This window comes from Micrasema longulum, unplaced genomic scaffold (genome assembly GCF_059751315.1).
Source record: "Micrasema longulum isolate JH-2025_06_02 unplaced genomic scaffold, ASM5975131v1 h1tg003104l, whole genome shotgun sequence".
In the NCBI taxonomy this organism is placed as follows: domain Eukaryota; kingdom Metazoa; phylum Arthropoda; class Insecta; order Trichoptera; family Brachycentridae; genus Micrasema; species Micrasema longulum.
The window spans coordinates 2,267-22,011 of NW_028280204.1; the positions used below are offsets into that span (position 1 = coordinate 2,267).

The window sequence follows — 19,745 nt, forward strand, 5'->3', positions numbered from 1 at the left end:
TTATAAACAAATATTTCATGCCGACATTCCTAGTAATCGTACCCGGGACCTTAAGTACGGTAAGCGAACACGCCAGCCACTCTACGAAGCGGACTTATCTTAACTTATCTTGTCGCGTGACAATCAACTCCAATAAAAGCGCTCTTGACTATATCCAAATGCACACATTACCCAACTCTATGGAAATACGCTAAATTATTCACTAACACAACAATGATTCGTTAAACGCATTGCGTAGATTCGCTCATTCAATTTAATCGGTTTTAATTGTTTTACTACTACTACTACCATCACGATATTTCCCCGTAGGGGTAGGCAGAGAGAATGGACCGCCACACACCTGGTCTATCCTAGCATACATTCCTAGCTTCTTCCACATTAATACATCTTGTCATACATGCCCTTCGGTCTGCTTTTGATATGACCAAACTTAAGGTTTTGGTTTATCTGATCATGCCACGTCTTCCTCGGTCGTCCTCGTCTCACGTTACCGTTCATTTTCGCCATATATACTTGTTTTATCATTCTTTCTACGTGACCAAACCATCTCAGAGACCCTTTCTTTATCTTATCAATTATACTTGGCTCAGATTTACACTCTCGCCTGATTTCATCATTCGTAACCCTGTCATACATTGATTTTCACGCATTCGTCTAAGAGATCGCATTTCAACCGCGTCCACTCGTCTTTCATCCTTCCCCTGCCAGTTCCATGTTTCGCTTCCATGCATAAGTGTTGGGACTAAAACTCCGTTGTGCACTGCCAGTTTAGATTCGATTGACATATTCTTATTTGCAATTACTGTGCTTAGTGCTCCGTTCATTTTGCTGCCCGCATTCACTCTCCTTTCAACATCTTTTTCTACTCTTCCATCTCTTGAAAGCATACTTCCTAGATACACAAATTCTTCTACTTGCTCGAGACATTCGTGGTTTACATTCATTATGCAGTCAGCAACCTCTCTGCCCCTTTCAAATTCCATCACTTTTGACTTACTTTCGTTCATCGCCAATTCGCTCTCCAGGCATACATCATACATTCTAGAGACTATCTGTAGCAAATCATCCCCGCTGCTTGCTAACAGAACTGCATCATCAGCATACAACAAGCATTTCTTCTGTAATAAATATAAATAAATAAGGATTACATTAGAGATAAAATAAATATTTTATTATTTTTCAACTCGCGGTTTCAGTAGTGTGATATTTTTGTGTTTTTTCTTGTTTCAGATCAAACTTGAGGCGGTCCTTGGTCTTACTGTCACCAGCAATGCGGCACTCGCCTCGGACCCCAACTCTGATGTGGTGGCATACCCAGCAGGGTAAGTTATTATTTTTACGAAAGCTTTTTTTAAAAAAATTAAAAAAAATTGAGTTATTATTATTCACTGAAATATTTATTTATTTATTATACACCGCAAGACAAAAAAAATTACGAGTTTACCTGCTACCGCGCCCCTTGACTTTACTGAACCCTTTTTCTAAGAAATCCTTTATCGATACCTCTTTCTTTTGTTTAATAAATTAAGGACACTATGTGTCACCTTTCTACAATATTTACATTTTAAAATGTCTCAACAGTCTTGTTTTACCCGCGTTTGAGTGAACATAACACAACAATCATGGAAAGTGCAAAGCAAATGTCGATTGCGATAAAATCCAAAATAATCACATTGTCGCAAGAAAACATATCTAATTGTGAAATATCTCGTCGAGTTGGGTATTCAGAAGGTGCAGTGAGGTTTTTATTAAAAAAAATCCAAGAAACTGGATCCATAGAACGGAAAAAAGGAAGCGGACGGGGGCGCGTGACATCTGCCCGAGATGATCGCTTAATAAAAAAAATTGTTATGCGCGATCGATTTTTAACGGCACCTGAAATACACGCAGAGGTGCAGTCTACCAGCACATCAACATTTTCAGTAAAAACAGTGTCCAGGCGGCTGTTGGAGCATGGTTTCCAAGCACGGAGTCCCGAAAAGAAACCATTACTCACGGACAAAATGAAGAAGGCTAGACTGGATTGGGCGAAAGAGCACCAGAATTGGACCTTGGAGGATTGGCAAAATGTTGTTTTCTCTGATGAATCAAAATTCAACCTTTTTGGTCCAGACGGCAGAAAGATAGTTCGACGAAAACGTGGGGAAAGATATCATCCGTCGTGCGTCACTCGAACCGTTAAACATTCACCCTACGTGATGATTTGGGGGTGCATGACAGCATACGGTTTAGGACCTCTAAATTTTGTACAGGGTACGATGAATGCCATTCAGTACAAAAAAGTGTTAAAAAAACATATTATTCCAACAATCGAGGACATTACGCAGTATACCGCGGACCCAATTTTTCAGGACGATTCTGCGCCGTGCCATAGAGCCCGCACTGTGAGTACAAATATATATATTTTTAAATGCATTTTGTGACCACATGATAAATAATTTATTGTTTTTTTATAGATCAATGAATTCAAGGAGAAAATTGGCTTAAAATCGTTGACGTGGCCCGGGAATAGCCCTGATTTGAACCCGATAGAAAATTTATGGGCGATTATGAAAAAAAAAGTCGGGAAAAAAAAATCAAAAAACATTGAGGAATTAAAAAAAACTTAATTCAAGTTTGGGAAGAAGAAATAACATCAGAAATTTTAGATTCGCTTTACGCTTCTCTAAATAATAGAATTTTACGTGTTATAAAAAATAAAGGTGAATTCACTAAGTACTAAATATTTTTAAATGTTATAAATATGTTTAAATGTAAAATACTTTAATTTAAAATAAAGCGATAAGAACCTACTTCTTAAATATGAATTAAAAAATAACATGTCTTTTATTATTCCATCACAAACACTCGACCATAAATGAACCGTTATGGGTCTCTAAGGTTCGGGTAATCTGATACCTGATATATAATGGCAATTTCTAAGTACAATTCATGAGTAAGATTTTTTATTTTAACCTTGAAATAACGAGTAGTCATCACATATGTCAAACAATATAAAAAAAACTAATTAAATATCAAGAATAATTCATTATATGTCAATTTTAGTTTTTTTTGAGAACTCGTAAATTTATTTGTCTTGCGGTGTATATACGGCCTAAACCAAATACAACAGTTACATGAAGAAACATAAATGCAAGAAACTGAACAAAAAGAACATAAAACTATTTAGCAAAGACAAACAAGGGCAAAACAATAATTGTATAAAAACGAGCTCAACCATGCCAATCCAACTTCATTCCACACTGTTTAGTCGCGAAGAGATTTAAGAAAAGCCGGAAGATCTATCCCAAAGAAGTCGTGTGATGAATTGACTAATCTACACATTCTGGACATTGGGGCATAAAAACCAAAGTTGCTCTTAGAAGATTTTATAAATAGCAGATTTTGAGTTCCGGTGACACGGTTGGGAACATGAAAAGAAATTGATTGCAACAGAGATGGGACATCACTTATAGCATCAAGTATTTTGAAAAAGCATATAAGGTCCATCTCAGTTCTACGTCTCTCCAATAAAGACAGATTAAGAGATTGCTCTATTTCAAAATAGGAATAATTACCCCTTTGTAATCCGAGCAACCATGCCACTTTTCTTAGAAAACGGTGTTGGACAGACTCGATATGGGCAATATGAGTCCTGTAGAATGGAGACCAAATAGGAGAAGCGTATTCTAGATGGGGTCGAACTAGTGAGCAATAAAGAGTTTTGATGGTATTAATATTTTTGAAGTCCGCCGTCACTCTATTGATAAAACCGAGAAGTTTGAGAGATTTGTTTACAATATTATCAATGTGTTTACGATAGGAGAGTTTACTATCTAAAGTAAATGCCAAGATCCTTTATTGACGAAACCATTGAAAGGGAAGTATTTTAAAATATTAAATAAATAGAGAACGGCTAAGAATATTTACAATGCGAATGTTGATGGATGCAGAAATAGAGGAAGACCGAGAAAGACATGGCATGACCAAATCCAACAAATACTTAAAGATGGACATGTCAAAAGTCGGAATATTCGGCGCGCGTGCATGAGAAGATGTATGAATGTAGAGGAAGCGAGATCTGTATGCAAAGCCAGAGTGTTGTGGCGTTCTATCCTCTCTGCCTACCCTTACGGGGAAACGGCGTGATGGTTTATTTGTTGTTTGTTTGTTGTTTGAAATAAATATTTTCATTTTCAGACCATTTCCTAAAAGTCGTAAAAAACTTGTCCTGGAAAAATGGAAATCGAGTTGTGGTAGAATGGGGAGTGAGTTTGAACCTCGGACCTTTGGCCCGTGAGTCCACAATACTACCACGGCACCACGGCCCGGTTCAGTTTCAGCTTATTCAGTTTCCGCAAGTTTTAGTTAAATAGTGAAAATATTTCAACCGAACTTAAGGTTATTATTGTTATTATTACTATGGATAACTTATATAGCGCCATTTCCGTAATTCAATACTTTAACAATATTTTGAGTTTGTCCAAATTTTTGTAGAAAAGGATTGGATTCAACTCCCTGGGGAGCTTTTAACATTAACATATTACAACAGAGATGAAGAACATTTTATAGAAGATAATATAGAAGTCGAGGCATCTACACGGCTTATGACCTGCCATTGGCTGGTTTGAGTGGCCGCTTTACACACTGTGTAACATTCACCATTCTGCCTATATTTGAACATCTATATTCCCTCAATTCGTCCATCTGTTGATGTTTGTGAAGTTAAAGAGCTGAAACCTTTATTTATGCGGGTGAGATTTATCTAATTGAATTATTTCACCTACATATTAGGCAACGCCTGAAAAAAATATTTTTTTAAATTTCTATACTTCTTCATGGACCAGGTGGATGTATCAACAATTTTTCTGAGTTTGTTCAAATTTATAAATATTACAATAACTTTGCTTCATAATACTTTTACATAACCATTAAACTGTTTCGGTTTTCTATGTTAGAAACTAAGTCTGCACATAGACGCACCCTGAGCCCTCTGAAATTATTAACTCATGTCACTTAACTCGTGCCTAACGCGCATTTATTCGTTCTTTAATCGCCAGCTGGGTTTTGACGCGAACTTGACATTTAATTCGAAACCAAAATGCCTGATTGTGTCGTGAGAGCGTGTAAAAACCGTTTGGATAAACTCAAAAAAGATGGTGTAACTTGTCATTGATAACTACCTAGGCAGGTACTTGTTTATGATTGATTTCAAAACTTAAAATAATTCATTTTCAAAAATAGAAATCTTTTTGTAAATGTCAAACTATGCTCTTTTACCATCCAGTAAAAATAAAAAAAATGGCAGAAATTATAAAGAATTCAAGGAAAAAATATGATTGGGATCCATTTTAAACGAATCTTTTTTTAAATATTCAAATACAATTTTATTTACGAACAATAAAATAACATCCACCCATTTTTAAATATATGTATTTTCTTCGAATCCTCGGAAGTTCGATGAAGAAAACATTTACGCTTAACAAATAAAAACACGGATGGAGAATACCTTAAATAAGGGAATTTGTAAGTCTAGGCATTTACAGGGCTTATGACCTGTCATTGGCTGGTTGAGTGGCCACTTTACACACTGTGTAACATTCACCATTTCACCTACGTTTAAACATCCATATTTTTTCAATTCTTCCTGTAATGAAACCAACTGGTCCAAGAAGAAGTTTAAAAATTAAAAAATGTTTTCAGGCGTTGCCTAGTATGTGAAATAATTCAGTCAGATAAATCTCTTCACTACAATAAACGTTTCAGCTCTTTAACTTCACTTAAATCAACAAATGGAATAATTGAAGAAATATGGATGTTTTAACATAGGCGAAAACATTTAACATTTCACAAAAATGGCGTTATATAAATTATTCAAACATTATTATTATTAAACATGATTGTCCTTAGAATTTTGACACGGAACCTAACCCTATATCTTCCATTATATTTGTGTTCATTTTACGCCGGTGTCTCTCGGAACGGAACACCGCCCCCGGCGTAAAACGACGTTTACCTGTAATTTAAAGAGGACAATATTAATATTTATATTGTCCCCTTCAAAATAATCATATGAGGATTTTTTTTTTGTATCCATAAAGTTTTTTTTTTCACGTTTGTATGTGTCACAAATCAACACAAATCGCATAAAGTTGGACGCATGTCCAAATAATAAATAAATGAATCATACTTGAAGTGTCTTCCGTACACAAGGGTTGCTAGGGGGTGCAGTTTTGAGGAGTGGCAGTACATTGTACTCGCAACGATGGGGTGTTTTATCCTTAAATTGAAAACACGCAGTCTATCTATGTATATATATAAAAGGCAATGTTCGTGTGTGTGTCCTTGATAGACTGAATAACTACTGGACCGATTTACGTACGGTTTTTTCCACAATGAAGAGTTTTGCCCTGGGTATTTTTATAGCTCTTAAATTTTTTATAGCTAGCTATAGTATTTTTATAGCTCTTAAAATCTGTAGAAAAAACGTGGGAGCGTAAATGTTTTATTACAATATTTGAGTTTGTCCAAATGTTATTACTTTTATATTTATTATTTACATACAATATTACATTTTAGGGTTTTTAAAACATTTTTTTTTTTTTACAGGTCTCACCAAGTCAATGAATATGGCTTGTCGGTAAAGATCCTTTACAATGAATTATATGATAGTCCTACATGGTGTTATAATAATAATTACTACTAACTGAAATATAGGGAGCGAAAAAAAGTACATGTAATTTATGCTTTCAAAAAAAATATTTAGAAGATGTAAAAAAAAAAATCAAAAAATTAGTGAATGAAAACGCAATTTTAAGATAAAAAAAAAAAAATACAGAACCGGAGTACCAAAATTTTAAACAGAAGTGTGTACATATTTAATAGGCACAAAGCATTTTATTAAAAACATTTATAACAAAACATATTTATATCTATATCTATTACTATATCTAAGTTCGTAGACAAAAGACTGGATTTCACCCCCTCGGGAGTCATTAAGATTAACAAATTACAACAGTGATGGAGAATACCTTAAATAAGAGAATATGGAAGTCTAGGCATTTACAGGGCTTATGACCTGTCATTGGCTGGTTTAAGTGGCCATTTTACTTTAATTTAACTTTAATTTGTTAATCTTAACGACTCCCGAGGGGGGTAAATCCAGTCTTTTGTCTACGAACATTTGGACAAACTCAAATATTGTTATAATGAAGTGTTACGACGTGAATGCCGATTCAACTGATAATTATAAATGAAAACATGTTTTTTTATACATTGATAGTTATATAATTAGAATCTTTAAAATCAGCATTATTCTCAATTTGTGAAAATATTCTATTTCCAAAGCATAAAATATCATTTTAGAAAATACTAAAAAAAATCCATACAGAATGCAAAATATTTTTCATATTCACTCAAATATTGTTATAATGAAGTGTTACGACGTGAATGCCGATTCAACTGATAATTATAAATGAAAACATGTTTTTTTATACATTGATAGTTATATAATTAGAATCTTTAAAATCAGCATTATTCTCAATTTGTGAAAATATTCTATTTCCAAAGCATAAAAGATCATTTTAGAAAATACTAAAAAAAATCCGTACAGAATGCAAAATATTTTTCATATTCACACGTATTGATATAGATCTGAAAGGGTTGAATTATTCATTATCTCATTCATAAATATTCTCTGGATACACCCCTGGATGCACTTTTCAACACGAATGCATCCAGTCGTTAATGTGATTACTTTTTTTACAATTTCTTTATCGCCATGACTCATATTCGAAACATTGATGAATGAAATGAAACTCACCCCTATAGAAACACCTGCAGGTTTAAGCCGAACCTATTTCCATGTCCATTAGTAATAAACGGAGAATCCGCTACTTTTGTCAGTGGCGCATCAATCAGAATTTGATGGAGTTCCGGCCTAGTTCACCGCGTGGTTCGTGAACTTATTTTTGAGCTTTTTTTGTACCGCTGGAAGCGCAAGCAATGAAGCTTTCGAAAAATAAACGAATTTGGCCAAACCATATTTCAACAATTTTGCCATGTTTTTTTTTCTTTCTTTAAATATGCTTTTTGCCATACAACATACATTCATTTTTTTATTATGACTTTAAATATGTTCCTTACTTTGTATTCTGTTTTTATTTCGCATTTTACTGAGTTTCAAAATATTTTTATAGACATATTTACATATTTTAATAGTTTTTACCATGTTTTCACTGCATTTATTACTTTGTTTTTATTTTTTTTTTTTTGCTACGATTTTTTACTACATTTTTACTATGTTTTTACTACATTTTTATTATGTTTTTACTACATTTTTACTATGTTTTTACTACAATTTTACTATGTTTTTATTACATTTTACTATGTTTTTACTACATTTTTTACTATGTTTTTACTACATTTTTTACTATGTTTTTACTACATTTTTTACTTTGTTTTTCACTTTGTCCTGTATCTTTATAATATAATGATAATAAATAAATAAATGAAACAATTTTTTTCATCGTTCCCCTTTCCGCACCTAATGGTGCATAGGGCACTGCATTGGTACTCCAATCGCAGCGTACCTTGATCATTTTTGTTACATGAAGGTAAGATGATCAGTCTTACGCTTCAGGTACCAGTCCAGGGACTATGAAATATTCTAGTGTGAAAACACCCATTTAAATAAATATTTCACATTAACCATATCGGGAATCGAACCCGAGACCTCTTGCATGGCAGGCTAACGCGCTGACCATTAAACCACGAGGCCAACAATGCTTTTAGTATGTCCAAAATGTTTGAAGGCATGCTTGATTTCACTGTATAAGAAAGTTCAGTGCTACGGGAAATTGGATACAAAAATGTTTTCTTACACGCGATAATAATTAAAGCATTCAAGAGGAATTTCAGTGGTTGTTAACCGACTATTCTTCTTCTTCTTATTGTTCCTCTCCCCAATGGAGGTTGGGTATCATCGTGGCAATTCTGACTTTGTTGGCAGCTGCTCTGAACGAGGAGTGAGTCCTGTAATGGAACCAGTCACGCAAGTTCTTAGGCCAAGAGATGCGCCTTCTACCTGCACTGCGTCTTCCTTTAATCCTTCCCTGTAGAATGACGGTCACTGTTTTCAATATGTTTCTTTTTTGGGTGATACAGGGTAAATTGAGTGAAGATGACTGACTGAAGATGGCTCCTACAATGGTAGCCGAAACGTCGGAACAAATCCAACACACACGGTATCAGTCAGTCATCTTCACTCAGTTTATCCTGAAGATGGCTCATGCAATCGGAGGAATATAGATGTCCAAATATGAGCAGAATGGTGAATGTTACACCGTGTGTAAAGTGGCCACTTAAACCAGCCATTGACAGGTCATTAGCCCTGTAGATACCTAGACTTCTATATTACCTTCTTTTAAATGTTCTTCATCTCTGTTGTAATATGTTAAGATAGAGAGAAAATAAAAAATACGAAAAACCTAGTAGAAAAACCAAATAACTTATTTAAATAAGTTTCGGTTTTAGCCGAAACTAGAACAAAGGTTTCGGTTTCAGATAAAAATCATATTTTCCTCATTGTATTCGGGGCCCTGAATCCGTATACGAAGATTGAAGCAAGATGAAAAATCTCAGATTTAAAAAATGTTTTTATTAAAATATATTACAATTACCAATATGTAGTTTTGTTATTAAGACATTTCTATGTTAATTCGGCGCATAATATCACGCCATGGGGCCTATACAAATTATAAATTGATTAATTTTTTGTCCGTATGTTCCTGCGTACATACGGTTGCATGTAAACGCAACTCTATAATTACAACGTAAGTCTATATTAATAATTTCACGCTTAGTAAAGCGTTAAATATTAATTATTTTTAACTTCATTCATACGCTTTGTGATCTGACGCGTTACATTTCGATTTGTAAAAAAAAGGAATTGAAAAAAGACGAGCAAACCGTCACGTCGTTTCACCCTAGGGGCAGGCAGAGATGATAGAACTTCTTCTGCTTCTATTCCACACCCGCTCCTAAGTTGAGCATGTGGACATCACCAGTTGCCTCCAAGAGAAAATTATATTTATATTATATTATATATGTTAATAAAATCAATATATTGCTGCTCTTACTATAATGTGTCATTAATTTTGAAGATGTTTTTTAAATTGACCTAAATTTAAATTTACTGTCTTATATTTCACTTAAAGATTCTTCTCATTGTTTCTTTGAATCCCTTAAAATAAATATGTGTTTATGTTTTTCCTTTTTAAAAAAAAAATGTTATTACTATTTTATTTTATTTTTACATCTGAGCATGTTTTTCATTCTTTATTTCCATTCTTAATTCTTAATTACTCTTACAAATTTTCTTCATTTTTAATATTATTTCCATTTGTAAATACTCACTACAAACTACAAACCTTAAAATATTTTTTTTTCACTTAAATTTTAATTTTTAAACAACTTTCATTTATGTTTTCTTTTTCCTTCTCTTTTTTATACTTTCATAATTAACCTTACATTTAATTGCTTTTTAATATGGAAACTTCACTGGTCCATTAGAATTAAGTCCAATTGTGTAAAATTTTAAACTTTGTAACTGTGCTGTATGTTTCCTGAATAAAAGAAAATAAAAAACAAAAAAATAAATAAAATAAAAAGAGACCCTAACGCCAGCCAACATTTTTGCCTCTTTCCACGTCAATCCAGCGCCCCTCAATTCCACCGAATCAAGTCGAAAGATCGTCATCGACGGCCTTCCAGGACGGCGTGAGCCCGCTGGTTTAAAGAAGAGGCAACTTGGGTTTCCCTTCTTCTGAGGCATGCGCAGCACGTGTCTTAGCATGTTTTTAAGCATGTCGATAGTTATTTGTGATTGAGCTACAGGGCTACCGTTTTGCGCGTCCATCGTAAATATTTTCAGCCGTTCATTCTTATCTTTTGTTTTTTCTTTAGGAATTTAATTTACAATATTTTCAGTATGTTTGTAGAGAATGCTGGATTCCGCCCCCTATGGAGATCTCAAGATTGAAATTTTTTGCAACTACGAAAACATGTTTACTCTCAACAATATTTTGAGTTTGTCCTAATGTTTTTAGTCTTCTCAGAATTTCCCCTTAGCTTTGCTAAACGCTGTATAAAACAAAATACGCAGCAGCGTTGGGAGGATCATTACCGCGCTTCTTCTGCAGGTAAAATCACTAAAATGTTTTTCCCAACGCTGGCTGATGCAGCAAACTTCCGTCATCATCACCAAAGTACTTTCGAAACGACCCAAGTTTTTACCGGACACGGAGCTATGAGAAGTTATCTATATAGGTTTAAATTTAGGAATGATGACTATTGTTCATGCGATGATATTTCTTCACAGAGTATAGAACATCTGTTATTTCAGTGCCCATTTTTCAGTTTGCAACGCCATAATCTTGAAGCAGAATGCAGGAAAGATGGAATATCCTTAACAGATATCCACACTGTAGTAAAAAGTAGTTATCACGCGCCATTGTTCTTGAACTTTGCAACAATGGTGATTGGACTCAAAAAGGTAATAAACCAAAATCAGTGATCGAACATCCCATTTCCAAGACAAACAAAACGATTTTTCCCGAGTACCTTAGCCTTGTACATGACACGTAAGGCTACTAAATACAGGGGTCCAAATATATAAAAAAATAAATTTAAAAAAAAATGTTTTTAGTATTGGATTTCCGAACCACAATATTTTATTTGAAAAGATATCGAAAACTCAGCCATTTTAGAGATTATTTATTTTTAAAATAGATGCGAAGGCATAGAATTAAGAATAGTCCAGAAACCGCATATGCACATCAAACAGAAGGCGACTCTACTACTCATAAATGAGTAGGTTTACGTTTTGACCCATTGGTTTCTTTGTAGACGTCGCTCAGTACGCAACTCCTGATTTGAATTCAACTATGCCGTGTTGTGTCCTTTTAAAGTGTAGAAATACTGCTAGGATCTTAAAAAAACAGGATAAGATCAAATTTCATGTGTACTTAGCAAATGAATGTGTAAGTAGCAAATGAATTACTTAAAAACTGAATAACTTTTCCATCTGTCAGATTGTCGAAGAAACAAAATGGAAATTTCGTTAGTGTTGCCAGGGTAGTATTTTTTTTTACTCTTCTTTGCTCATTTAATAAGAGAACTTATGAAAATTTGACCTCGGATTAAACAACTCTGTGGTGGACATTAGACCGACATTATCTTTAAAACATCAAATATTATTTAACATGAGTAGTCGCATATGATTGGATTTTCCAGACGAAAAAATCTCATAACCTTGCACTTACTTAAGTTGAGATGTAGATTATTGGATGAGCACCAGGTGCTAAAAGACAATAAGTCAAATTGTAACAGTGAACAATCGGAAGGGCTGTCAATCTGTTTGAGAATGTCAGTGTCATCAGCAAACAGCCAAATTGATGAAGGAAGAACAACATTAAAAAATATATATATATATTTAAATTCCATTGATAAACCCTTACGGGTTACATACATTTAACAAAATATCTTTACTTTTAAAATTCACATTCTACTGTTAATAATAATATTTTCAACATCTTTTGTAAAGGTTGTCTAAGTCTTTTCTTTAGTTTTGTCTGGTAGTTTATTGTAAAATTTCAGTCCATGGTTTATTAGACTCGATTGTCCTTTTCTCGTTTTAAAAGGTTGTATATGATATTTTTGTGATATTCTCGTATTGTGTTCATGTTTACTACAGTTTTTTTCAAGTTTTAATTCTTCGTCTACAATTACATCAGTGGCTAATTTATGAATGAATTTTAAGGATTCTAGTTTAAAGAGTTCAGTTACATTTAATTGTTTAGTTTGTTCAAAAAGTTCTTTAGTTGCTGTTAGATAGGGAAGGTCGTATACTAACTTTAATATTTTATTTTGCTGTCTTTGTAGAATGTTTATGTCATTTTAATTTTCTGGTTTCCATAGTAGTTGCATATAACATATTTTAGTTTTTACATAGGCTTCACACATTATTTTTTTTTCTTTTATTGGAACAAAGTTTTTGATTTAAAAAAAATAGACTCGATAAAGTCGCCACTTTGCTAATTATATTGTTGATATGAATTGTCCATGTCAATTGTCTGTCTATTGTTAGTCCTAAGTATTTAACATGTTCAATTTCAGTTAGTCGTTCATTACTTTGTATATATTATATATATTTATTTATATATATTTATTTTTAATATTTATTTATTTATTTATTTATTTATTTATTTATTTATTTATTTATTTATTTATTTATTTGTTTATTTATTTATTTATTTATTTATTTATTTATTTATTAACGGACATTGTCCATGTATACAATTTATAAGGTTTAAATATTACAATAAAAGAATAGTTTAAAACATTTTTTAAAAAAAGATAGAAGCATTGACAAACATAAGGGACATCGAGACAAGATCTGGACTATTTATTTAGTGCTCGTTTAAATCCTTGTAAACTTAAACCAAAAAAGTCCAGATCTTGTCTTGAGTTAACAATACGACAAAGACGGGTCATTGGAGAATCTAGGCCATAGTTTGTTCTATGCTGATCGATGAACAGTACTTCATTGTTTCTCAATCTACGAGTCGGAATATTGAATTTTACTTGTCCCAGTAATGGTGGAACATCGATTATACCATTTAGTATGCCGAACATATGTATGGAGTCAATATTAGTTCTACGTTTTTGTAGACTAGAAAATAAAATATGCCAATTTGATAAAATGCTTGCGTAGCTTCGAAACCGGTCGCTGTTTAAATTTGAACTAAATCAGCAGTATCTTGAGTACGTCCTTATCCTCGTAGACGCGGCACTAAAGAAACTCCTTCGGTGTGCAGATTTCTAATCTTGCGTCTGGTGTCCCCAGGCACACACGCCAGTCGGCAGGTAATCCGTCCGCGGCGATAGCGGGACCTTGCCCCATATGTTGGGACCCGATGTCCTCAGGCGAGCGTGGTCTGATGTCGTCTCAGCGTGGGCTATCGTATTGACCTAGACTACATCGTCATGCCGTTGCTTTTTATTTGCATAGATTACGCAGAAGGAAGTGCATTGTTAGATTATGAGTAACCATAAAAGTTTGTCTGAAATGAGGAACTTTAGCCCTACGAGAAATAAGATACAAAACAGTGTGTATATATATGTATATGTATATATGTATATATATATGTATATATATATATGTATATATATGTATGTAAGAGAATTAATAGGCTTGATTCATGCTCTTCATTCATAATTCGTTTAATCATTAAATCAAATGCAATTTTCCACTCTCACTTTCCTTCAATCATCCTTTACCACTCCTTATCAATTTCCTTCTTTTCCTTTCCACTATCTCCTTGTTTTGTCCATATTTATCTTATTTTAATATATAGTATATTTATTATTTATATAGTTTAAACTTCAAGCCGTCGTCGCTTTATTACAGTATTATTTAGTGAATACATGTAATTGGATGGCAGGCCCTACTATGTATACATTTTATATATTTTTATTTTTTTTAAATATTCATTTAACCTGTACATCTGTTTGTATTCGAAATAAATATAAAAAAAAAGTATATGTACAACAGAGATGAAGAACATTTAAGAAAAGGTAATATAGAAGTCTAGGCATCTACAGGGCTTATGACCTGTCAATGGCTGGTTTAAGTGGCCGCTTTACACACTGTGTAACATTCACCATTCTGCCTATATTTGAACATCTATATTCCTTCAATTCTTTCATCTGTTGATGTTTGTGAAGTTAAAGAGCTGAAACCTTTATTTATGCGGGTGAGATTCATCTTATTGAATTATTTCACCTACATACTAGGCAACGCCTGAAAATGTTATTTTTTCAATTTCTATACTTCTTCATGGACCAGGTAATTTATCAACAATATTTTGAGTTTGTCCAAATTTTTGTATTTACAAATATTTGGACAACTTACATACTCAAATAAATACTAAATAATTACTACTTACATAAATATTTGGACACCTCAACAACCCTACAAAAATAATAAAGTAGACTCTTTTAACCTACTATCCAAAATTATTTTTAATGTCCCTTTTCACTTGACAAGAAATAAGTATTTATTCCATCTGCCAGTCTGTAGCACTAACTATGCACAACACTCTTTCCTCTATTGTTCTTGCTCTAACTATAATCCTTTTTTTTCATCTATTGATATATTTAACATGCCCATTAATTTATTTAAAAATAAATTAAGACTCATTCTTTCTGGCTGCGATACGATCCCACTTGCTATTTAATGATGCTCACACTTACACACACCTGAACACTTACTCTCACACAAATACACACCAACACTCCTCTGCACTTACTCTCATACAAATACACATAAAATTCTGAAATTCCAAAAGCGATTCGGATGATCAGTGATTCGGAATTCGGATAATTGGAGTTCTTCTGTTATATTAAGTGTAAAATACTTTATTTTAACCCTTGACAAAGGAACTTTTTTTTTCATTATTCCATGTCCGCTCCCTAGTTAGAGCATATGGTGTCCACAAAGATCCTCTAAGGATCTCTGTCGGCTGCCAGCTCCTGTGCATCCTCCGAAATCAGGTTCGTGTTCCGTAGTTTCGACACGAACTGCCTACCTGTTACTGTTTTGACACGAACTGTTGACTTTATCACCTCTGCTTGATGACAGTTGTCACCGGAGTTTGCTGCGTCTGTTCTCTTATTACTTAATTCCTCACAAAGTCAAACCACCGCACACCCAAGATTCTCAAAACTCAGAATTTTGCTGTTTTGGCCCCAGTGAGGTGTCACGATTCGCATCCGTAGAGGAGAATAGGTGTTATAAGAATAGGTGTTAGGCGTTATATATGCGGCATTTGGTTTTCACTGAGTAAATTTCCGATCTCCAGACAGCCTTCATACAGTTGAATGTGGCGCCTACTATTCCTAATCGCTCTCATAGTTCTTTTTGAAAGCTGCCATTTTCCGTAACATATACTCCCAGGGGTGGTATCCTGAACCACTCTCTTGGCACGAGAGAGCAGTTTTTATCAAAAATACAAAACACACGAGAAAAACAGTTTTCTCGTACCACGAGAGTGGTTCAGGATACCACCCCAGATATTTAAAACTCTCGACCCTTTCGATGTCTTGGTTTGACAGAGTCAGGGGATTTTGGGCATCGAGGCATGAAGTGTTACACAGTACATGGGTTTTTTTAATTTTTTTTATTTAAAAATCATATAACACAAAGTATTTTACAAGTATAATACGTTGAATTACATTCCCAGGAGTTACAACAACTCAATTCGGGACATAAATAATATTAACATTTAGAAAATAACACATATTGAGAACAACAAAGAAACAAAGCAAGTTTAGCACCTTTATAACTAAATATAGCACAACAATAATTACTCTCTAAAAAAAAAAACGCTTTTAAGAATAAAAAAAAAGTAGTGAATCTACTAAGGGAGATAAGGTCACATGCCATGCAGATGATTCTGCCATAGTGATGATGAGAACATATCCATCTCAGTTAGTAAACATCCAGATGCCTAAGAAATGTCGTATAGGACAATGAACACATGATTATTGGAAACATAATTTGGATATACAAAACGTGTGTCAGACCAAATCATGGTGTATACAACAGAGGTGAGGATAGATAGAGAAAAAATAAAAAATACCAAACAACTGCTCAGAACGTCAGAGATGAAAGTACTAAAGGCAAGGAAACCCAAAAGAAGCAGAATCTAGAGTCAAGAAGTTAGACGGATTTGCGATACTCATTGCATTGTTAATACGAGTATATTATGGAGAGATTACGTCAATAATTCTATAAATGGACAGCTCCAAAATCCCTCATACCATTGCCCACGAAATCCCGGCCGTTTGCCGTCTGCCCGGAAGACCACCGAGGAGAGGGAAGAACAGCTGAAACTCAAAGTCTCAGGAGTTAGCTTTTAGCTGATACCAAATTAATCGATCTTAACCGAGAAGAAGAAGAAGATTAAACTTTCAGAAATATTTTTTACTTACATTTTGCTAGATTTTTTGCAATAATATGCTATTGTATGACAAAGGAACAGTCATGTTCTAAAACCGGTCCGCTGATTAAATGTAGTATTGATTTTACACAATGAATCTTCTTCTAACAAGTCGGTCCCTCAATGCTGAGGATCGTGATCACCATGAACACTTCTGATTAGTCTGTTCCACTCCAGTCTGTCCTCAGCCCGACGAACTGACTCATCAAATTTTAGCCCCGTAGCCTCCTTTATTTGGCCAGTCCATCTGCATGGGATCCTACCCCGGCTTTTCCTACCTTCAACTCGGCCAGACATTATTGCCTTTTCTAGATTGTTTGGCTCACGTCTAGCAACATGTCCAAAGAAAGACAGTATCCTCTTCAAACACACCACTGACAGACGAGTATGGAGTAATATGGAGCTGTTCCAGTATCGATGCAATCGTCATTCTGGCTGTCCAAGGCACACGCAGCAGCCTTCTTCAACACCACATCTCAAATGCATCGATCCTCTTCTTCTCATAAGCACGCATTGTCCACGTTTCAGCTCAGTTATATTATTCAACATGAAAAAGCACTAAGTTAGTGCTTCAAGTATTAATTTTAAAATAACAATTATCTTTTTACGCTGTCCAGATTTTACAAAAACGGCAAATCGATTGAAAAAAATAATAAAGCCATTTGCAATTTATGGCGTACGCCCATTTGACGAGGGCGCCGAAGTGTCTACAGCAGGCGACATGTAAAAAAAACGAGTTATTGTTTTGTCGATAACAAAAGCCGTGTTTTTTCTCACTCCCCTTTTGACACTTTTCCAGCGTTCAACGCCTTGTGATAAATATTTATTGTCGCATAAGGTAATTTAGCTGCGTACATATTGCGCAATTTTTCGCCAAGTCACAAGTCTTTCATTATATACAAATATGCGTATAAAGAAGGCAATCTTTTGGCTCGGTATTTGTTTGGATATTTAAAAAAAGACGGAGAGCTCATTGGAGAAGGAAATTAGGCATTCACAAGGCAGATATGTTTTTTATGTACCGTAGAACGTAGAACTGCGATTGTCCATCCGGATTGGCAAATATCCGGCTAAAAAATGTTTCTTCGTCGAAGCTATTAACTTTTCTGGACACGTTCAACCCTCGAATGCCCAATTTTTTAAATTCTAACAATTTTTTTTTTTTGTATTTTTTTATGCAACATACTGGGAAAAATAATGAAAAAAAACAACTTTTTTTTCAGTTTTATTTTCATTATTTAGGTATGTGGATGCTACATCGTGCATCGAAAGGTTAAAAAATACAAGAATGTAAAGAAAACAAAAAAAAAGATTATGAACATCTTTTTGTATAATAATGAAAGAAACAAGTGTAACTTCAAATCTTTAAAAAAAACAACAAAATAATCACTACTACCACTACTACCATCACGCCATTTCCCTGTAGGGGTAGGCAGAGAGAATAGACGTATGTGGACCGCTACACACGTCTATCCTGGCATACATTATTGGCTTCTTCCACATTCATACATCTTGTCATGTTACACAGTGTGTAAAGTGGCCACTTAAACCAGCCATTGACAGGTCGTAAGTCCTGTAGATTCTAGGACTTCTATATTACCTTCTCTTAAATGTTCTTCATCTCGGTTGTAATATGTTAGTTAATAATTGTCTTTAACACACTATAATAGGCTTGTTTTTGCGTTTTTATATCAATTTTCGGAAACAGAGTCGCATGTTTGCTGCATGAAATAACTGATAAAATCGATTTGATCGGTACATGATCACTCATCAGTAATTTCCTATCACTAGTAACATTAGTTTGACAGCTGTCATTTAATCAAGCTATATTTTAAGGACTATGATAAACATGTTTGAAATAACTTTTAGTGCACAGCACAACACAACAGCTGCGGGTGGATGGTGGGTTTAAGGATCTCCCTTCAATGTACCTCCTTTTTTGTTTACAGTACCTACTTTCTTAATTTTACATTTTTCTCCAACTCCGGTAAAATAAATAAATGTTTTTGTTTCCGCAGGTGCACCGTGGTGCTGTACAACACGCGCAAGAACCGCCAGAGCCACATCCTCAACGCGTCCGCAAGACCATCACGTGCCTGGCCTTCTCCGGCTGCGGGCGCCACCTGGCCACGGGCGAGTGCGGCCACGCGCCGTGCGTGCGCATATGGGACCTGCACGACGCCGGCGCGCAGCTGGCCGAGTTCCCCTCGCACAAGTACGGGGTCAACTGCGTGGTGGGTGCCCTTTTGTTATTTTGGGAATTATACGTTATTTCGAATGAAGTTCGTTATTTTGAATAAATACGTTATTTTGTACGATATATGTTATTTTGTACAAAAACACGTTATATTAGAAAAAATATGTTATTTTGTATAAAATACCTTAATTTGGAAAAATACGTCATTAATACGTTATTTTCGAAAAAATACCTTGTTTTTGAAAAAATACGTTATCTTGTACAAAATACGTTCCTTTGTACAAAATGTTTCATTTTGTGCAAAATACGTTATTTTGTACAAAACTGCGTTATTTTGGAAAAATATGCCATTATAGAAATAATACGTTATTTTAGAAAAAAATCTGTTATTTTGGATAAAATACGTTATTTTGGAAAAATACGTCATTAAAACGTTATTTTTTAAAAAATACGTAATTAATACGTTATTTTCGAAAAAATACCCTGTTTTTTTAAAAATACGTTAT

The 19,745-nt window shown here is 34.2% G+C and overlaps 1 protein-coding gene across 1 annotated transcript in view; it reads left to right on the top strand.

Annotated features, from left to right (window-relative positions):
* Positions 1–1,230: 1,230 nt before the first annotated feature.
* The window catches only part of LOC148271095 (mitogen-activated protein kinase-binding protein 1-like), a gene marked incomplete at both ends in the record, with an annotated part of 41,733 nt that continues 23,218 nt past the window's right edge, over positions 1,231–19,745 (top strand). Inside the window, 3 exon segments of the mRNA XM_088241841.1 lie at positions 1,231–1,322; positions 19,061–19,116; positions 19,119–19,276. Of these exon segments, the coding sequence (XP_088097967.1) occupies positions 1,231–1,322; positions 19,061–19,116; positions 19,119–19,276 (306 nt within the window).